Source organism: Acartia tonsa, chromosome 9 (genome assembly GCF_053477335.1).
Source record: "Acartia tonsa isolate MP-2025a chromosome 9, ASM5347733v1, whole genome shotgun sequence".
NCBI lineage: Eukaryota > Metazoa > Arthropoda > Copepoda > Calanoida > Acartiidae > Acartia > Acartia tonsa.
Window position 1 is genome coordinate 37651520 of NC_137268.1, and position 22744 is coordinate 37674263.

A 22744-nucleotide genomic window follows, 5' to 3' on the forward strand; every position below is an offset into this window, starting at 1 on the left:
TATTCTGTGAAACCCCTCTCTCTGACATTTTAATTGGTTGGCCCAACGTTCTTTATTATCATTTCTTGTATCTATACTTTCTTGCTACTACAAATGGATTTATTATTACTTGGATCTTACACACCAGATTATAATGTACTCTAATAAAGTTTTAAATGTAGCTGGCTAAAAAATTGTTCCCCCCATCCACAAACTTTACCCTATCCCGTACCTTTCCAATAGATGACCAAAATGATAAATAAGTGATATCCATATTAGCAACCTAATTTGGCAACAATTCCACGTACATTCTATATCCATTATTTTAATCTAATCCATTGTTTGCTTACTCACTCTGTGAAATCAAACTTGTTATGGGGAGCATGTTGATTTTTCTACACATAATATTTGTCCGTATGTCCATCAAATCGTCTGTATAAATTTGCTTAAAAAAATAAAAGGTCATTCTTGCTCAAAAGTCATTTTGACGTGTAAATGTATGTTACTGCTTTTTATAGAACTAGCGGCTAGGCACCTAGAGGCCTCTAGGGGCACTTGGGAGGGATAGTCAAATTTGATAACCCAATTTATTATTTTAGATCTTAAAAGAAAAAGTTTTTTTTTTTTGTGGGGGGGGGGGGTATTTTTTTTTAGTGGCGATTTCTCTTAAGAGGGTGGTGGTACCATCCCCTAAAAGAGTTATAAACTTTCCCGGGACCTATGAGAAGCTACCCTGTTAAGGAAAACCCAATCGGGTCAGCGGTTAGCGAGATCCTTCGGTACAAACAGAGACATACAAACACACAGACAAACAGACATTATGTTGCTTTAGTGTAAGGATATAGAAAAAATATTCTTCTTCATTAGACCTTTTCATGAAAATACACCTTTTCGAATTTCAGTCTTCTGCTAACCTAAAAAGTTACTTTAGGAGCCTAGAAATACATGTATAAAATTTCAGCTCTCTATCTCTACTGGCGACCTAGCGCCAGGCATGTAAAATATCAACAGATAACGGTAGCACGGCGGTTTTAACAATATCTCAGCAATGTGCAGGTTTTAAGCTCTTCTGCATATTTCAATTTAAACACATAAGGACATAGGTATATTATCCCAAAAATCTTGTGTCAAAGTCTTCTCTACACCTAGCGCCAGTCAGTTTTCTAAAATCATGCATTTTATACCTGTGAAAATAGAAATCGCCAGCGCTAGGTGTAGAGTAGACTTTGACAAAAGATTTTTGCGATATTATATCTTTGGCCTTATATGTTTAAATTGAAATATGCAGAACACCTAAATTCATCTTCCAAGCCATTCTCTAAGCATTTTATTTTTTTTTTATTAAATAACGGGATTTCAAAACTGCCCTTTGAAAAGGCCTAAAAAATATCTTTTTTTGTCACTTTTTTTCACTGCTTATAATTACAACTTATTAAGATATTATGCTCAGTTAAAAAAAATCGGCGCCTCCAGCACCAAAACCGGCATAAACTGGCAGTTAAAGTTCTGTGCCCCTGCTTGCCCCCCTCTTCGGCCAACAGTAGTTATCTCAAGAAGTAAAAGAGATATCAACACACAGAAAGAAAACTTTTTTAACATAACCGAACAGATTGTAATGTAATGTTTACAGATTTCATTTTGGGACTTTCCTTCTAGGGGCTTGTGGAGCAAAAGACCCCCAAAACACTAAAAATATGAGTTCTGAGCTTATTTTTAAAGATATCAACCTGATTTTTTTTTGTAAACTTTGTTAACATAACCAAACTCAGTAACATTTACAGATTTCATTTTGAGACTTTCCTTCTAGGGGCTTGTTTGGCAAAAGACCCCCAAAACTAAAAATATGCGTTCTGGATTTATTTTTAAAGATATCAACCTAATTTTTTTTAGAAAACTTTTCCACATAACCAAACTCAGCAACCTATACAGTAAGATATATAAGTTTTCCGGTATTTTAATGTTAGGGGGAGATTTGAAATCTGCATCAAATTTTAAGGATTTTTAAAAAAATTCGTTTTTTGTATAATTCTTTATCTAAAAGCGGAAATGCATTTTAAGTTAATTAATTTTGACCAATAGGATAGGTGGATTTTAAACTACCTGCGCTCTAATTGGTAATGTACGCCATCCAATCAGAGCGCAGATTTTTTAAATCCACCAATCAAAGATGCCAAAATTAATTAACTTAAATTGCATTTCCGCTTTTAGATAAAGAATTATAGAAAAAACGAATTTTATAAAAAATCCTCCAAATTTGATGCAGATTTCAAATCTCCCCCTAACTTTAAAATTCCGGAAAACTTATATATCTTACTATACAGATTTCATTTTGGGACTTTCCTTCCAGAGGCTAGTGGAGCAAAAGACACCCAAAACACAAAAATATGAGTTCTGAGCTTATTTTTAAAGATATCAACCTGATTTTTTTAAAAGAAAACTTTTTAAATAAAACTAAACTCAGTAATATTTAAACATTTCATTTTGGGACTTTTCTTTGAAGGGCTTGTGGAGGAAAAGACCCCCCTAAACATAAAAATATGAGTTCTGAGCTTATATTTAAAAATATCAACCTGATTTTTTTAAAGAAAACTTTTTTAACAACTTTAAAAATATGAGTTCTGGACTTATTTTAAAGATATCAACCTAATTTTTTTTTGAGAAAACTTTTCCACATAACCAAACTCAGCAACCTATACAGATTTCATTTTGGGACTCTCCTTCCAGGGGCTAGTGGAGCAAAAGACACTCAAAACACAAAAATATGAGTTCTGAGCTTATTTTTAAAGATATTAACCTGATTTTTTTAAAAGAAAACTTTTTAAATAAAACTGAACTCAGTAATATTTAAACATTTCATTTTGGGACTTTCCTTTCAGGGGCTTGTGGAGCAAAAGACCCCCCAAAACACAAAAAAATATGAGTTCTGAGCTGATATTTAAAGATATCAACCTGATTTTTTTAAAGAAATTTTTTTTAACATAACCAAACTCAGTAATGTTTACAGATTTCATTTTTGGACTTTTTTTCAAAGGGGCTGGTTGGGCAAAATATTCCCAAAACTAAAAATATGAGTTCTGAGCTTATTTTTTAAGATATCAACCTGATTTTTAAAAAAAAACTTTGTTAACATAACCAAACTCAGTAACATTTACAGATTTCATTTTGGGACTTTCCTTCTAGGGGCTAGTGGAGCTAAAGACCCCCCAAAACACAAAAAAAATCTGAGTTCTGAGCTTATATTTAAAAATATCAACCTGATTTTATTAAAGAAAACTTTTTTAACATAACCAAACTCAGTAATGTTTACAGATTTCATCAAAACACTAAAATATGGGGGGGGGGGGGGTCTTTTGCTCCACAACAATCTTTAAACATTACTGAGTTCGGTTATGTTAAAAAAGTTTTGAAATCCCGTTATTTAATAAAAAAAATTAAAATGCTTAGACAATGGCTTGGAAGATGAATTTAGGTGTTCTGCATATTTCAAATTAAACACATAAGGCTAAAGATATAATATCCCAAAAATCTTTTGTCAAAGTCTACTCTACACCTAGCGCTGGCGATTTCTATTTTCACAGGTATAAAATGCATGATTTTAGAAAACTGACTGGCGCTAGGTGTAGAGTAGACTTTGACAAAAGATTTTTGGAATAATATATCTTTGTACTTATGTGTTTAAATTGAAATATGCAGAAGAGCTTAAAACCTGCACATTGCTGAGATATTGTTAAAACCGCCGTTATCTGTTGATAATTTACATGCCTGGCGCTAGGTCGCCAGTAAAGATGGAGAGCTGAAATTTTGTACATGTATTTCTAGGCTCCTAAAGTAACTTTTTAGGTTAGCAGAAGACTGAAATTCGAAAAAGTGTATTTTCATGAAAATGTCTATTCTTCATACAAATATTATGTAATTACAAAATTAGAATTGCGCCTCTTTTTGCTGAACTTTTTGTGAAGAAAATTGTCCTAGTAGTTTATATATTTTTGTATTTGTTTTTCCTTGTTATAAGTAAGTATACTCTTATATGAATATACATTTCTTAATGATTGCTTTCCCTCAAATGTACCTATCCAGAAACTAAAACCCCTCTACTTATTTTTTTAATAAATTTGAAAATAAGATGGCTTGAATCCAATATAACCTAACCTAACTTGGCCTAAGTAATAAACAATGAATTACTCCTCCCCCATACCCTTATTTTAATACTAGTGGCCCTTGAGGTAATTTTTTCTATGGATGATTTCTCTTTGGAGGGTGGTGGTACACTTCCCCAAAATAAATATAAACCATCCCAGGACCTATGAAAAGATACCCTTTAAAAGAAAACCATATCGGTTCCGTGGCTAAATAGACTCTTTAGTGCACACACTCAGACAGATCCTGTTACTTATTTATAAGGATAAGAGGGGTAGGTTCAGTGGTCGAAAAGTACTTTTTTGAAAATTGTCTGATAATGTTGCTAGTATGCAATGATTTTACAAGATAATAAATTCAGGTTTTACATCCTCTGTAATAATACTACTATTGTTATGAATACTACCGGCGACGCCACTAGCATATCTGGGGCTCTATATTCGAACTTCGAAGGAATATGGAAGGGCACAAAAATAGCCTAAAACCATACCAGGACTTCCAGGCGTTCTCTTCTAATAAATATTTTTTCCAATATAAAAATTTTCAAAATTGAAAAAAATATTTCTAAGAGGATATTACCCTGACTTTTTATAAAAATGATATAGCCTAAAAACGTCCCGGGACCTATAAAAAGCTTCCATATAAAGGAGGTGGAGGACTATATCAGTTCAGCGGTTCCTGAGATTCTTAGTTACAGACAAAAAAGGCTTACTACTTTATATAATAGGATATTATTATTTGGATATTACACCAGATTTTCATGTTTTTGATAAAGTGAACCACGCAGCGGGGTAGAATAACTATTCCTTCACTTCCTTTTATGCCATCCCCTCCTCTGCTACTGAATGAACGATAATAAATGAAAATAGCAAGTTCGGTGGAGGCCTCTAGGAGCACTTGAAGGAAATGGTGGTGGTGTTACATTCCCCCAAAATAGTTATAAACCTTCCCATGGCCTATGGGGATCCTCACTGTAAAGAAGAACCATATCGGTTTAGCGGTTAGCGAGATCCTTCAGTACAAACAGAAAGATAGACAAACATCCTGTCAATCCTTATAATAAAGTAACAGGATGTGTGTTTGTTTGTCTGTCTGTCTGTTTGTCTGTCTGTTTGTTTGTACTGAATGATCTCGCTAACCGCTGAACCGATCAGATTCTCCTCAACAGGGTAGCTTCTCATAGGTCCCGGGAAGGTTTATAACTATTTTGGGGGAGGGTACCACCACCCTCCCAGGAGAAATCAAAATAAATCGAAATTTTTATTTTAAGTAAAGAGACTCTTACGTAGCATTGTGAGGTATCATATAAAGAGACTCCTACACAACAAACCTAGATATCATAGAAACTTGAATGCAACAAAAAAACATTTCAAGTGCCACTAGAGGCTTCTAGGGGCGTAACCGCTAGTTTTTTTTTATAATGAGTCATTGATTCTGTCCATAAAACTCCATGGGTAAAATAAAACAATAATAAAGTAATAAAAATATTAGTTAGACACAGACAGAAAGATAAACAAACATCCTGTCCATCCTAAATACAAAGTAGAACGATGTCTGTCTGTTTGTTTGTTTTTGTCTGTACCGAAGGATCTCGCTAACCGCCGAACATTTCGGGTTTTCCTTTACAAGCTTCTTATAGGTCCCGGGAGGTTTATAACTATTTTCTTGGGGGTGGGACACCCCTAACCCCTAAAAAAATGAAAAATCCCCCCCGAAAAAAGAAAAAAAATTTCGTCCCCCCCTCCCAATTTTTTTTTCTTTTTTCTTTTAATAAAATCTAAAATAAGATATTGAATTATTAAATTCAACTATCTCCTCCTCAAGTTCCCCTAGATGCCTCTAGGGGCGTATCCGCTAGTTTTATATAATGTGAACGCCCATTAAAGTCGTAATGGGTAAAATAAAACAATAATAAACTAATAAAAATACATTTATGATCAAAAAATTTTTTTCAGTATTCCATCTAAATTTTTACAATTTTAAAATTGCCTTCCTTTCAAGAAGCGAACCTTTTTTGCTATAATTAAATATACTAGGGTTGGGTTGGATATCCGGTTTGGCCGGATATACGGCCATTTTCAATATCCAGCCGGATACCGGATATTAAAAGTAACCGGATACCGGCTATCCGGCTTATTTTTAGTGCCGGATATCCGGTAATTTGCCAGATATCGAACGTTGGTCAGATATCCGGAATCAGCCGGAAATCAAGTATCCGGTATCCGGCCCAACCCTAAAATATGGTTCGTCTGTCGCTTCTTACCTCTTTCTGTAGCTCAGCAAAGGAGGGTCTGTGGTCATTATTCGTCCTAGTGCGTGTCACGTGGCTTGGCGCTTCATTCACCACCTCCACGTCCTCGGGCAGCGAGGGAGGGGGGGAGGAGGTCGAGTTGGTTTTGGATGTGGGAGGGTAGGGGGGCTGCGAGCACGGGGAGGGGGTCTTCATTTCCAACGGGACCAGACCGTCATACTGAAAATATTTCATGAGTAAATTTTAAAGAAGATTTGCTACTTTTTTATTTTATTTGTGGTTTAACTGGGTTGAACTGTTTACGTCAACCAATAAATCCTTTGTCTTTAATTTCTCATTTTTAATTAAAAATATCTTCTAAAGATTTTGATTAAGGTAAAATATATGTATTTATCGGGGTTTAGGGATGACTTTAAAAGTTAAGTTCATTGAACCATATTTTTTTTAAAGCGAAGCTTTTCTATAATTAGGGTCGGTCCATCCCAGCTCATACCTATAACGAAATTAATTTGGAAGAAAATCACGAAACCTATACGTGCTTTTCAGCTGTCGTTGGGGGGCAACACATCGTAAAATTGACGACCTCTCCATTTGCCCCCCAAATATCATTTTAGATTTATTTTGCTTGTTGGTTATACCTTATTCCTGGGTCCGTCCGTACATCCGTCCGTCCTAGACGGATAGCTTTTTTCATCAATTTAGGCATGTTAGAATTATCCTATCGATTTCAAACTTTTTTAACATGTTGATTTTTTTACTTTTTAACAACAAATTTTTATGTGATCTAATTATCCGATTGTTCAGATTTTTGGTATACTAATTCCTAGGACAACAAAGTACAATATTACAAGCAAAGCAACTCTATAATCAAGTTCTAAAAATGTAAATATGTCCACAAACATTATCCTGTATCAAGAAGTTTTTCAACACATTTACTCACAATTTTGCTTTGACTCGTATTCATTTATATTCTGATTGTTCAGTTCTGACACTATACAAGTGTTAATGTTCGTCTGTCCTATCGTTTCAGAGCTTCGCTTTTATGGATGCCCTCATCCTTGTTTATTCAATAATATATAAAGTTTTAGGGTGTATGTTATAAATAATCTCGCTATCCGCTAAACTGATATGGTTCTCATGTACAGTAAAGCTTACTATCACAACAAGAATTTAGTGAGTCTTTTTATAACTAGAAGGAGGGTTGACTTCCCTCCTCCTCCCCCTGGAGGCCTCTAAAGGCGAATTCCAAAAATTTAAGCATACTAATGTTTAAGGGAATATTTTTGGCACCCCCAAAATTTGGATGCTTGAATTTTTACCCCCCACCCCCACAAAAAAAAGCTTGGGCGTCCTTGCCTATATGATAAAAAAATCATCGCCACCCCCCCCCCTCAAAAAAAATTAAAAAGCCTAAACGCCCTTGGCGCATCCGCTTATAAAAAAAAAACAATAAATTCTTGTGGTAATTTTACACAAAATACATGCATACAAAACCTAGGCCATAAAAAGCCAAACCAAAATTGGGGGGAGTTTTACAAACAATCAGACAAATTTTCCATGGGGAATTACTTAATTGTCAAAATGATTGTATTGCTCACATAACCCAAAAAAATGGTAAAGAACCTAAAAACAAAAAAAAGATTAACAAAGGGCCTATCCCATAGATCAGAGTTTGTGATGCCTTAACCCATTACAGAGGCATAATTGCATGTCAAACAATTCATGAAACATTGTCAAGTATTATAGAAAATAAATAGTTGAGAAAATTGTAATGAATACATATAATTTTATACTTTGGTCAGAGACGTGCAGATTGGAGGTGAAACCACCCACCTTAACACCTTTAAAACATTCCCTTATACAGTACACCCCCTAAAACAGAGAGAGGAAGTTTCAACTTTCAAGTAAAAAAAGTAACACCACCTTAAAAAAAAATCAGCACTTCGCGCATCAATTTACTAGCCAAAGAAGGTGTATGAGATTAAAGCTAAAAATCTCGGAAACTGAAAGTCCGAATAAAATGTACATTTCAGGGTCTTTGGCTCGTTTTAGCCTATTTTTCTGACCCCATTTGCTAGCAGCTAGTAATAAAACAAAGACATAACAAAAGCCAAAAAAATATTTTTTAGATTAAACATCCCTGTGGGATGCATATGGGACAAGATACCAGTCCTAACCTCTTGACGTCATTATTTACCCATCCTAATTCATTCCATACAAATTGTGATTCACAGAACGTAATTTACAAAAAATTTGGGTTTTTTGGTGTTCTAACCATGCAACACAACTTTTAGGTATAGCAAAAATTCTATTAGAAATGATAATTTGGACAAAGACCAAATTGTGTCAAAAATGATCCATGTGACGTTATAAAAATGAGGGCGATAAGAGGAGAAGTCGGAAATAACACCCCTAAAAAAGAGATGATTAATCACTCATTTTGATGACGTCACATGGATCATTTTTGACACAGTTTGATTTTTGTCATAATTTGACTGAAAATCAGATCAAAACGGAACAGCGGCAGCTGTATTGATTCGCCTCAACCGCAGCCGTTCATCATATAACAGCTGTATAATCGTCTTTAGTATACATTTTGCGGCTTAGAATCAAAATTTTAACCTGGTCGATTTTTTTTGTTCTGTGAAAGCTGCGGCTATTAACGATCCACAGTTGCCTTTTTGAACAAAAACATTATTTTAAGTATCAGCCGTGCCGACTTTTTTTTTCAAAAGCGCATTCTAAATTTAAATGAAACTAAAAAGGAACAACAAGTAGTTTTGCATTGCAATTGATTAAGCCAGTTATTTTTGTTTAAACTTTTCATGGAAGTTTTACTATTTTATATTTGGGTACTTTTGGTATTTTGAGTACTTTATGTGTACACCTAGTAGGACCACGTAGTAAAATGCACTTTGGCGCGCGCGTAAGAAGAAATAGCACTAAGGTGCGTGCGTGAGAGGAAACAATAAAAACAGTATACTATATATAATTGAATTTTTAGTATACACCCTCTGTGTGTGTGTGTGTGTTGTGTGTGTGTTTAGGAGCGTAGCAACTCTTTTATTCGAAATGACCGTCTATACGTCTGTAAGCTAGTATTAGTTTTATGATTTTCATTTGAATATATGTGAAAAATTGTCTGAACTAAGATGCTATGCAATATTTTTTTAGTAAGTGTATGGCTTAGAACCGGTTCTAATACAGTGGATATTAATCAATTTCGAAGCCATACTGGAAAAGCTACAAAATAAGTCAAACCTAGATTACAACAGAGTATTTTTTGTGGTAAAAATCACGCAACCTTTCAACTAATTTATCTAACTTTAAGTAATAATAACTAATAAGACGATTATGACGATATTTTCTTTGTTTGTAAATCTTAGAATAACTAATTAAAGGATTTTGCGTATTTTCTAAAAATGCTATTGGCGCATTTTCTCCACCTTTCATGAATATGTTTATTATTTAGTCCGGAAAAAGTTAAATATTTATCTTAACCTTTTTTTTGATCAGAGATGCAAAATAAAAGAAAAAGAAATGAGTTCTAAGAAATATTTACAGAGGTGCCACACAGAATCTAAAGGGATAAGACAATAGCCGATAAATTGATTTACATCCCCTAAAATGAATTTACCCTTTATGTACATTAGAATTAGTGGTTGAAACGTTTTGACACTCAACTAAATGAACTAAGCAATTAATTTCAATAAAAGTTCCCAAAGTTGTTAAGCCAGCAAATAAGAAATATAAAACTTTGGGGACTAGTGTAATAAACATTGTCCAATGTCCTCTCCCTTCCTGGGTGCTATAGCATTTATCATTATAGCATATCGTAATGTGTTTATAGAATATTAAATATCTTTAGAACTAGTAGAAGTCTAGCATACATGTGTAAAACAAAAATAAAAGTTTTGTAGAAAAATAATAAGTTTTATTACCAAAAGAGAAAAACAATATCTGCACTTTTACATGTAGACGTCTTAAGACATGAGGACAAATCAAATTATTAGAAGGTGGGGTTGGTTGACACTAGAGGCCTCTTGGGGGCACTTGAGGTCGGAGGGGTGGTGTCAATTTGGATCAACACCCATCTTTTTTTTCAGTTTTGAAAAGAAAAAGTAAATGAAAATTTTAGAGAGGGGGGGGTTAATAAAATTTCCCAAGGCCTATAAGAAGCCACATTGTAAAGGAGAACCATACCGGTTTAGTGGTTTGCGAGATACTTCGTTGCAGATACGCAGACAGACATCCTGTTACTTTATATAAGGATGATCGTATGACATAGAATAGTAAAGTTTTTTTGGTTGTTGATTATATTAAATAAATAAATAATAAGCTTCACAAAAAGAACTTACTCTTTTATTTTGTTAAATACTAGCGGCTACGCCCCTAGAAGCGTCTAGGGGCACTTAAGTTAGAAGGGGGAAAAGTCGACATCATTCAATATTAAATTTGAGTTTCAAAGGAATGAAAAAAAATATTTTTTGGGGGGAGGGGGGGTGAAGACAACCTCCCCAAAAATAGTTTAAAACCTTCACAGGACCTATAAGAAGCTTCACTGTAAAGGAAAACAATATCGGTTCAGCGGTTAGCGAGCTCCTTCGGGACAAAAAACGTCTACTACTTTATATTATAAGATATATTTTTATGGGACATATAAAACGCAAGTGTATTTAATTCCTTTTTTAGTAGCGAAGCTACTCTATAATTCACTTTGTCTATCCGTACGTAACGCTATGGGGGAAACGTGATTTTCTCGGCCTTTATTAAAAATAGACAGCTGGAATTTTTAGTGAAGATTCCTATGACATATGCTCATCTATTCTATACATTGTTTTGTCCATCTGTCTTGGGGTGCACGATCGATTCCTAGAATTTTAAGTTTTTGTGATTAAAAGGTTGCGTGATTTTAAAGGCTTTGTGATTTCCCTATTTTATCAAGTTTAATGATTATTGTATGACACTGCTCTATAGAAAATTTTCCCCGATATCCATTCATAATTCTGAACTTTGCTACTTATAGATGTTGTCATCCTTGTTACTACAACAAGAGACACAAATAGTAGGTCTTTATTTTTTTATTATTTTCAAATTTTTTATCTAAGTTTACTTTTTTTAAACATCTAGCTAAGTGAGAGGGTATGGGGTGAAGTTTTGTTTTATCCCTGTAGTAAGGTGTAAGACACACATTACAATCTTTCCCGATTTTGTATTACTTTTGCGGAACATGATTCCCGTTATGTCATGTTTTTCTTTCCTGAAAAAGGGAAGGGGGAAGAAAAAAAGAGATGGGAGAAAAGGGGGTTTTCCCCATCTCTTTTGAAGAGATTTTCTTCCCTCCTTCTCTTTTTCGGGAAAGAAAAATATGACGTAACTGGAATCATGTTCCGCAAAAGTAATACAAAATCATGAAAGATTGTAATGTGTCGGTGTAAGATTTCGATAACTACTGAACTGATTGAGTTCTCCATTTATGGGAAGCCTCACATAGGTCCTTGGATGGTTTTAGGCATTTGGATTTTAAAGTGTAAGTCTAAGGTTGGTTTTGGGCTATTTTTCTGATATTCCCATACCTTTGTATTTAGTGCCCTTAAATAAAGAAAAAATGGTGTTTAGGGGGGAGGGTGATAGTTGATTTATATCTTTTGTTTTTAAAGGGGGGTGGTGATATGGTTTAATCTTTATTTATTTTAAATTTTGTCTACTTTGTAAGATTAAGTTCTTGTTTTGTTTATATCTCTGTGTAGACAGACGAGGGATATTAAGGGATAAGACAATGGCCGATAAATTCATGCACATCCCCAATGATGATACACAAAATTATGAATTCTGTAGATTAAAATTAGTGGTACAAACGTTTAAACACTCAACTTCATGAACCAACAAATCAAAATTCACCTAAAATCCCCATGGTTGTTTAGCCAACGAAAAAGAAAATGTTATCATAAAACTTTGGGGACTAGTGTAATAAACAGCCCATTGTCCCCTCCCTCCCTGGTAGAGAGAAGTGTACTTACATGGTATTTTACAACATTACAAGTACATATAAACAATAATATACAATATAATAAAATATAATGTAATAAAAATAAAAAAGAACATTATTCCCAACTCTACTGTGTGTGTAGGTTTTTGTATACGGATTAGATTGTTTCGAAAATAAGAAATTATTTTCTCGTATTCATTCGAATCCGGTGGATAGGAACCGGTTCTTATCCATACGAATAAACTATGTCTAGCATCGTATTATATCCAGCTTTCTACGAATATAGAAATGTACAATCATAAGATTAAAACCAGTTTTTTTTTGCCTGTGACTTCGTCACCTCGGGGCTAAAAAAACTAGTTTTAATCTCATAATTGTACATTCTATATCCGCGGAAAGCCGTTTATAATACCATGCGAGAAATAACTATTATAGGTGCCAATTTTATATTTGAATTAAACTGATTAATATCTGCTCGATTAGAACCGGTTCTCAGCCATACTGAAAAGTAATGTATAGCATCATATTACAGACATTTTTCCACGAATATTTTGTTAGCCCGGTTCTTCGGCTCCTTGGGGCTACCAAACTTTAAATTTTTAATTTAGTATCCGCGGAAATATCCGATGCGAGAAATAACTATCCTTTGTCATCATATTTAGAAGATTATAGGGAATATAAATTAATCTGCCATTGTATTTATATTAAAGTAAAAGAATAGAGTGGGCACGAGCTCTAGGCGGTGACCCTGTCCCCAATTATGTGTTGGATCTATTAAGTCAGCTAATAGCGTCGGAAATATAAACACAGCTGAGGCCCATATTGACAAAGATGTTCGTAGAAGCTGGTTAAAGTGGCTGACTCAGATTATGACGTCAAAAAATTAACCAATGAGAGGCCAATACAAATTTTACCATTGGTCAATTACAGTGTATACTGACCTCTCATTGGTTAATTTTTTTATCGGAGTCGGCCGCATTTACTAGCTCCATGTTCGTACTGTAAAAATCCAAGTAATTTCTTTCGAAGCTCAAGTAAAATAGTATTCTTGTATAGTAGCAGAAAAACCATTCGCTTTTTTAGCACAGATGTAAATAAATATTTTAAATATATTTAATAAGCATGAAACTACAAAAATGTATACAATTTTGTTAGAAGCTTTAAATTGGTATTTAGGAGGTTTAGGGTCACTTCTTTCTACCTACTCTTTTGACACGGCGCCTCTAAAACTGGATACAGTTAATCTATACGCCGTTCTATACAGTGGAGGTGGCATGGGATCATACTTTGAGTTACCATTTGACCTCTATCCTAAAAGGACTTTAGAGTTCCCAAAGGGGAGCCAACAGATCTATACTATAGATGTATATACAGACAACTACCTCCCTTTCTTTTTCAAAGACCTCTTTCGTCTGCTTCTAAATTATTTTCTGCTACTTGGCTGTGCTAATATAAGCGATACCATTGGTTGATTTTCAATGACCCAATAAAAGGTTGCACAAGGTTAATGCGATGGGCCGATGCAGTTATTTAACCCATTCTCCATCTAGTATTTTAATCTAATGGGGAGCCCAAAAACGAGAACCAAGAATTTTTCAAGGGCCTATATAAAAATAACATAATTTAGTACAATATGGAAAATTTTGAAAAAAAGTCTGTCTGGTTAAGTACATATTTAATGTTTGTGTCCTTGATTTTAATGTTATTGTATTTTGCTCAAGTTTTATTACGGCATAGAATTATAAAACATTTTCCACTATCGCTTGGAAACCGATTAATATCCGCTGGGTTAGAACAGATTCTCATCCATACGGAAAAAAATATGTCTAGCATAGTATATAGTTTTCTATAAATATACAAATGTAAAATCATAAGATTAAAATCAGTTTTTAGCTCTTACCCTCGGCATCTCGACTAAAAAATCCTCATTTAATATTAATATTTTAATCTTATATTTGTACATTTTATAACTGCGGAAAGCTGTTTATATTACGCTGCGAGAAATAACTATTCTCGTATTCATTCGAAACCGGTTAATATCCGCTGGATTAGAACAGGCTCTCATCCATACAAAAAAAAACTATTTCTAGCATCGTATTATATCCAGTTTTCTACGAATATAAAAATGTACAATCATAAGATTAAAACCAGTTTTTTAGCCCTTACCCTCGGCATCTCGGCTAAAAAATGGTTTTTAGTCTTGTATTTTTACATTTTATATCCGCGGAAAGCTGTTTATAATACAATGCGAGAAATAACAATTCCAGTATGGCTTGGAAACCGATTAATATCCACTGGATTAGAACTTGTTACTAGCCATTCTGAAAAATCATGTATAGCATTGAATTAGAGACAATTTTTCACAATTATTGAAGTAAAATTCATAAAACTAATGCCAGTTTTGGCCTTTGGCCTCTTGAAGCTAGCCAAAATCTTATAATTTTTAATTTTTAAATCCGCGGAAAGCTGTCTATAATACGATGGGATAAATAACTATTAATGTTCTCAATTATAATACACTCTGGGGAACTCTCAATACCAGCTCTCATGCCAACCATTTTATAGGAAAATTAGTTCACATACAATCTTGCAAAAATTTACTATGTAGAGTATTAGAGTAAAACACTAGAGGGAGAAAGGGTTGAATAACTGTATCTTCCAATCGCAACCGTCTTGTGCAACCTTTCTATTGGGTCATTGAAAATCAACCAATATGGTGTCGCTTATATTAACAAAGCCAACTAGCAGAAAATAATTTATAAGCAGACAAAAAAGTTCTTTGAAAAAGGAAGGGAGGTAGTTGTCTGTATATACAATACTATAGATTTATTGTTTTGACCGGCTTTCTGTAAGTCATGCTTCAGAAATCCTTAGTGATTTGATTTTATCCTTCGTTGTTATGACAACTGAACATCTGCTTTATTACATACTTTTATTGTGTTTTGCTACTTATGGATGTTGTCATCCTTGTTTTATTTTTTTTTCATTAACTAAAATTTGAAATTGACAAAAGTTGTTAATCGTGAATATATTTCAGTTTTGTAAAAACAGTGAAAATTTTGCGAATCATTGAAGAGAAAATATATAAGTAAGAGAATAAATGTAAATTTATAGATGTATAATCCATACAACTGCCTGACTCAAGTAGTGAACACCCTTTTCGTCTGCTAGCCAATTATTTTAAGTTCTTTTATAGGGACTCGTCTGTGTTTATATTTACGACGCTATTAGCTGATTTCAAAAACCCAAAATAAAAAGTGGACAGGGTCCCTCGCGCTGTGGGCAGAGTTACATATAGCTCATACCCCTCTATTCTTTTACTTAAATAGTAAGAGAAATGTAAGGTCTAATCTCTAGTAGGACTAGGAAATAATTTTGAAAATTTCATCCCTTCATTTGCGGATGGAAAATCTTATGATACCCTTATCTTTAGATATTGATATTTGTATCAAGAAAACGAAGTATCGGGTTTCGTCGTATTTTCACAGTAGCTTTTTTCCTAATTTTAGCAACTGCGGGGGCTCTATCCCTGCGGGGCAATCATTAACATTTACCTAACCTAACTCAAAATAACCTATTAAAAGCTAATGTAAAAATACGTTGAAACTGCTACTTTGTTTTTTTTTTCCATGATCTAGATGTTTTTATAATTCTACTTGTTCATAAACCAATAGGGTGCGGGAAGGAAAAATACACCCCATTCCCATGACATTGACAGGATCTAACTAAGTGTGAAACTATAATAATCCAATCTTTAACTTCAGTCGTGAGATATTTTTTTGCATTAGTCCATTACCTAAAGGCCACCAGGACCCGACCAATAATCAATAATTGTTAATAGAAAGCTTACCTGAAAAACTGTGTGTTCATTGACCGGCGTGGCATAGGAGACAGGTGAGTTGCCAGCAGAGGGGGAGTCATAGCTGGAGGTCAGGTGGCTAGAGGTACGCCGTGGGTTGCGCTTCTACATAGATGAAGAAAAATGGATTTATTATTACGTGGATCTTATACCAGATTTTCATCTACTCTAATAGAGTGAAACTTGTATTGGGCTAAATAATGATTACTTCCTCTCCTACTAAATGAACGTACTACCAATAAATGACAGTGGAAATAGCAACCTAAATTGACGACATGTTTTCCCCTGTCATAATAGCCACTTAAATTCTACATCCATTAACAAATAGGTCTGTAATTGTTCGGACAGGTACAAATTGTTAAAAAGCTAGGATATGTAAAATCCTCCTCACGTATATAAATCTTGTGTGTTATAATAAGATTACAAATAAAATACAATCAAAGACCCTTTAAGCTTTTAGATTAGTATTTCAAGTGATAACATTTTACCCTTTGTTTCTCAAGTCCTCAATTCAAATTTGGTTTTAGATATTTGCTTTGTAATTTTTCCATTTATTTGCTGATATTGTTTCATTCATAAAAATTATATTCATTTTTCTTATTTGTTAAAATTGAACAATTTATATTTTTAAATGTTTGAAAAAGTATGGACAAAGATATTTTATACCAACCAATCAAGACTATAAGAGAGGTCCCCATTAGTTTAAGCCAACGATCTATAGAACATATTTATTTTGAGTTCCAGTATAATTTTTAGTCCAATTTCTTATCCCCGAGAATGGTAAAAAGAAAATTACCCGTGGTTTAGAATAATTAAACTGATATGACAATGAATCAAATACTATATTTTTAAAAGCGAAGCTTTTCTATAATTAGGGTCGGTCCGTCCGTCCGTCCGTCCGTACGTCCGTCCGTCCGTTCGAGATAGATAGCTTTTATTCTTTAATTTAGGCATGTTAGAATTGTCCTATCGATTTCAAACTTTGCATGATGATTCCTGTAGTAGTTGGGTACGATTTAGAAAGCGTAGCAACTCTATAATCATTACCAGAATGTCCGTACGTCCATTTTAAACATGTTGATTTTTCTATTTTTTTAACAACAAATTTTCAAGTGTTGGGACAACAAAGAACAATATCATAAGCGAAGCAACTCTATAATCAAGTCCAAAAAATGTAAGTATGTCCATAAACATTATCCTGTTTTAAGCAGTGTTTCAACAAAATTACCTACAATTTTGATTCGACATTTATACATTTATGTTCCGATTTTTCAGTTCAGATACTATACAAGTGTTAATGTCCGTTTGTCCTACCGTTTCAGTGCTTCGCTTTTATGGATGTTGTCATCCTTGTTAACTTAGAAATATTTGAATCTAATGCAACATTAAACAAGGATGACAGCATCCATCAGTAGCGAAGCTCAAAATTTATTGATATCTGGAAAATTATAATCTTTTGAGTATGTTAAAAAGACATATATGGAATAAATCACGAAACCTTTAAAAAATGTATAATGTCTTTTGAGGCATTAAGCTAAAAAAAAACCCGTAAAATCTAGGAATCGATCTAGCACCCCAACCAATAGCAAGTCTTTATTAAACTTAGTGAAAATATGTATAATGTTGACTTAATTTATCCCTAAAAATTCCAGCTTTTTATCTTGAATAGGAGTCGAAAAAATCAAGAAAACTTGAAAAACTAGGAATCGATCTAGCACCCCAACCAATTATCATATTTTTATATAAATGTGTAGAATGTTGACTTAATTAATTCCTAAAAATTCCAGCCGTTTATCTTGGTTTATCTTGAACAGGAGTTTAGATAATGATGAAAACTTGAAAAACTAGGAATCGATCTAGCACCCCAATCAATATACAAATCTTAATGAAACTTAGTAAAAATATGTAGGATGCAAATTTATTTAATCCCTGAAAAGCTCAGTCGTCTGTGTTGAAAAGCAGTCGAGAATCCTCCCTGCAATTTAGAATTAATCTAATCCTATTTTGGATGTCTCGAATACCAGAAAAGTCTCAGGACGATCAACTGAAAATTGATTGACTATTTCTTCCCTAATTTCCAAAGTTGTACAGCAGATAACCCAACTATTGCAAACCTATTTTCAGCTACTCTGGTCAAAGGGGAAAGCGATATAATGTATAAACGATTTGTAGGAAAACTGCCATTTACACATCCAGCAAATTTACAGTGGATGTGTTTTCGCCAGTGCAATGGATGTATTTATGACAAACTATGTACACAATCGGAAACTCAAATTCAGCTGACCCCCAGGGCATTGCAATTAGATTAAACATGTATCCTGCAGTCAATCAAACACAAGAAAATTACAACATAATATCTAGATTTAAAATACTAAAACTTTACTGTAACAGAACACTGTATACATACAGCTAAAGCCTTTTCTATGAATAGCTTTTCCTCGTGTTTTTTTTGCCAAATTTTGTAAAAAAAAATATCCTATATTTTTCCTCTGATAAACATCTGATTTATAACCAATAGAGCAAACACGTGGAGAAAATTTTTCTAAAACTTACATAGTCCTTTTATCTTAACTCTTAGGGTAATATAAAAGAAACAATATTGGTTTGGTCAATTACAAAATTTTGAATGCTCAAATATAAAACCTTTAAACTTCAAAAAAATTTATAGGTTTTGTGAATTTTGGTAGGTAAATATTAATTTTCAAAAAAGGCAAAAATTTTTGAAAAATGACCTAAATGAATTTACCTGTTCATTGGCAGAGTATCTTCTTTCAGAAAGGTTGCGCCGAAAGTGGGACGGAGATTCGCTTGGAGAAAAGATTGGGTAAGGGTATTCTTTCTCCTAAATAAGAAAAAAAGTTTGGTATCTTGACAAGTCACATGTAGCGTGGAATTTTTTAAAACTTAAATGTTTAGTGTATTTGGAATATATTTTTTGTTTGTTTGGTTAGTATCTTAACTAGCACTAGCGGCTGCGCTGGTATCAAGGGAGTGTGCCCAAAAAAAAGCCTAAAACCATCTAGGGGTCTATGTAGGAAATGATCTTCTTTTATTTAAAAAAAAGTATGAATCCCTTAATAGTTATTTCTCGCATTGTATTATAAACAGCTTTCCGTGGATATAAACTGTACAATTATAAGACTAAAACCAGTTTTTTTTCGCCTCAAGGTGCCAACACGGGTTAGAAAAAATTGTTTTTAATCCTATGATTGTACATTTTTATATTCATGGATATGAGACAATGCTAGACATACTTTTTTCATATGGATGAGAGCTGGTTTTAATCAACTGGTTTTCAATGAATATGAGAATAACAATTATAGGTTCAGTACTAATAGTAAAAATTTTATAAATATAAGAGAAAGATATACAAAATTGGCAATTCATGTACTCCTCATAAAGCACTGCAAGCTCAGGTTTTCTATTTCTGGCATACACATGAAGATTTGTGATAAATTAGATGAGACAAATTTGTTACCCCAAAGCAGGTTAGATACTTACAATTAAATTGAATCATGTCTCTGAGTATAAAACTTGGGATAAAGTTTGTGTTGTTTGAATATATATTCCTGTCGCAGATGCAACTTTTACAGATTATGTATACTTATATAAAAGTATAGAACATTGTGTAATGGTTAAATCAATGATTTCAAGGTCTTATATCATATTTATATCAATACACTTTAGTGTTAACTTGTCATTATATAACAATTTTATTTGAAGTCTGTATGATTAGAAGATTAAAGCAAGTATTGCAAATTTTCATCTAAATTTGAAAGATGTGGATACGCAAGGATAAATCACATATTTCCTGGTAAACATCCAGTATGATGAAAATACACTGCAATGGATGAAATTTCATGCTACTAAGTTATAATCTTATTTACATATGTGTTTTTTTTTTTGTTGGAGATTATGAAATAGGGCTTGAAGAAAGCAAATTGTATTATAACTCTTGTACTAGAAAACGTTTACCTAAATTAAGTAGGGCAAGTTAACATTATGAAATAAAGGTAAACATTGTTAGAGGTAAAAAATATCTTTTGAGAACAGTGTTTGACTATAAAAAGCATAGCACATGCAACCAAACTAACCATTCTTCTAAAGTTTTCCTATCTGGACTTGATCTAATTTCTTTATCACAGCTTTGGATGGAAATTGCAGAAGTGCAAAAAATAATTTTTCAGGCTCCAATTTATTCTACCATATCTAAGCTCAAATCTGTAAAGAAGTCAAGAAATGATTATCAAATTAATAGTTTACTTAAAAGTATTAAAATTTACATTTTGTAACATTCTTAGTTGACATTAATGTAAACATTTAGTTATTTTCCTCTTTGTTTTCCGCACTTCATGCAAATGTAAGGATTCTTGACTAAAAAGATTAAAACTAAATACCATACATAATTTAAAGTATAAAGTTAGGGTGCAATTTGAAATACTTGCATAAACTTGTGCACACTTTTCACATAAGATTAGGGCTGCATTATGCCAACATACACATGAATTCCTTCTTACTACCTCTCTCCTCCCATCCCTTTTTGGAGTATTCAAATTCATTGGATAATAAATTTGGCTTTATGTGGCGAAGTTCACTGTTTTGAATTCCCATTCCCATCTACATAGGATTCTCAAAATAGAATATTTTGCAATATATGCAGACAAATTGTATTTATTCTATTTGCACTACTTACTTTTATGAGTTTTCTTTCAATTATAGAATATGTAGTGAAATGAAACTAGTGTGTTGATCGTTTTTCTTTGATAGAATTCTGCTTTTTATAATACAGCAGATAAAGATATGTTGTTAATTTTACACGTTTAATGTAATTTTTTTTAATGTTGGTAATTTGTACAACTTTTTTTTTTAAAACCTGTTTTTAATTCAACAATCCTTACAACACAAAGTGGAAAACAAACTTTAATCTTCAAAGTATCATAAGGCAAATCATCTTTAGGTATCTTTTAACTTACAAATATAAAGTCTATTCATGACAAACCAAAAGTTTCATTAAATATTGGCCAAAATATGATTTAGCAGGATTCCTGGAATTTCTACAAACATTTTTAAAAATATTTGCTCTACTCTAAGATTTAAGAATGTTCTTAAAGTAATACTCTGAAAACTGTGATTTATTAGCCTAGGAAGAAATTCAAATGTTTCATGGAAAAAAATAATTGATATCTAGACAATTATTGTTATGAGCTCAATCATTCCCTACTACACCTTACTGTTTCAGATTCCAAACTAGTTTTGGCAATAGGTTTGATTTACCTAAAATCAAAATAATAAGTTTTGTTATAATTAAGCAAATTATTTGAACTAACCTCATAATACAAAGTGGTGACATGACCATTAGTATTTGAAGAATTACTGTTGTTGCTACTTGAACCCCTCTGTCTCCATTTCTTAAAGAATTTGGATGGCAAAGATTTCCTAAAACAAATAAATTAAAGGTTAAGATCATTTTAGATTATTAGCTTAGAGAACTTAGATGGCAAAGAATTCTTAAACAACAAATGAATTATTAAAAGTCTTAGAAATTTATTTTAGAAAAATAGCTAGGTACTTTTCTAGTTGAATTTTGTTAAACACTTTAGAAGGCAAAGATTGCTTTAAAAACAAATAAATAATTGTTATAAAGTCTTAGAAAGTTTATTTAGATGCATGGCTAGGTACTTTTTTTACTTGAATTTTCTTAAAGAATTTAGAAGGCAAAGATTGCTTCAAAAAAAAACAAATATATAATTGAAATAGAAAGTTTATTTAGATGCATGGCTAGGTACTTTTTTACTTGAATTTTCTTAAAGAATTTAGATGGCAAAGATTTACTAAAACATACAAAAATAAATAAAGACTTAGAAAATTATTTTAGATGTATAACTAGGTACTTTTATGCTTGAACTAATTTTTGTACATTCATTTATAATTCGCTTTTACTATTATTTTTGTTTTTTAAAATATGTTGCAAATATGTTGCAAGGTTCATAATCCCAAAAGCAGCCTATATAAACTGGATTTGTATCCAATTTATAAGCTTTAATGGATGATTACATCCCTATTTGAAGTGTTATATCAATAAATATAAAATATAGGAAATGTTTTCACAGTTGTTTTAAAGTATTGGTAAAGTAAGTTAGTAGTTCATAAATTTAAACTTTATGACAAATAATGACTAAACATAATAATGTAAGGTAGCGAAGCACAAACATTTGGGATTTACCAACAAAGAAAGTGAATTTTTAATCAAATTTGCAGTAGTCATAAAAAGAAAGTAGGAAAAAGTAAAAATAGTATGAGCATAAAGAATGAGATAATTAATGTATGAATCACGAAAACTTCATAAAGTATTTATATGTCTTTTGATGCATAGCCGACGGACCGACAGACAAAATAAGTTTTATACTGGATGCTATTTATAACTAAAATAGTTATCAATCTATCTTAAATAGAAATAGAGAAATTTAAAATATAACAGAAATCCCCTAGAACCATGGAAAATATCCAATAATAGCGTAGCTTCGCTACT

The 22744-nt window shown here is 32.7% G+C and overlaps 1 protein-coding gene across 1 annotated transcript in view; it reads right to left on the bottom strand.

The window, feature by feature from the left end:
* LOC145327528 (uncharacterized) overlaps positions 1-22744 on the bottom strand; it is a 37668-nt gene that overhangs the window by 2606 nt on the left and 12318 nt on the right. The window contains exons 4-7 of the mRNA XM_080171074.1: positions 21543-21651; positions 18962-19057; positions 16207-16320; positions 6380-6586 (exon numbers count right to left, since the gene is read on the bottom strand). Of these exons, the coding sequence (XP_080027200.1) occupies positions 6380-6586; positions 16207-16320; positions 18962-19057; positions 21543-21651 (526 nt within the window). The remainder of the gene's footprint in view (positions 1-6379; positions 6587-16206; positions 16321-18961; positions 19058-21542; positions 21652-22744) is intronic.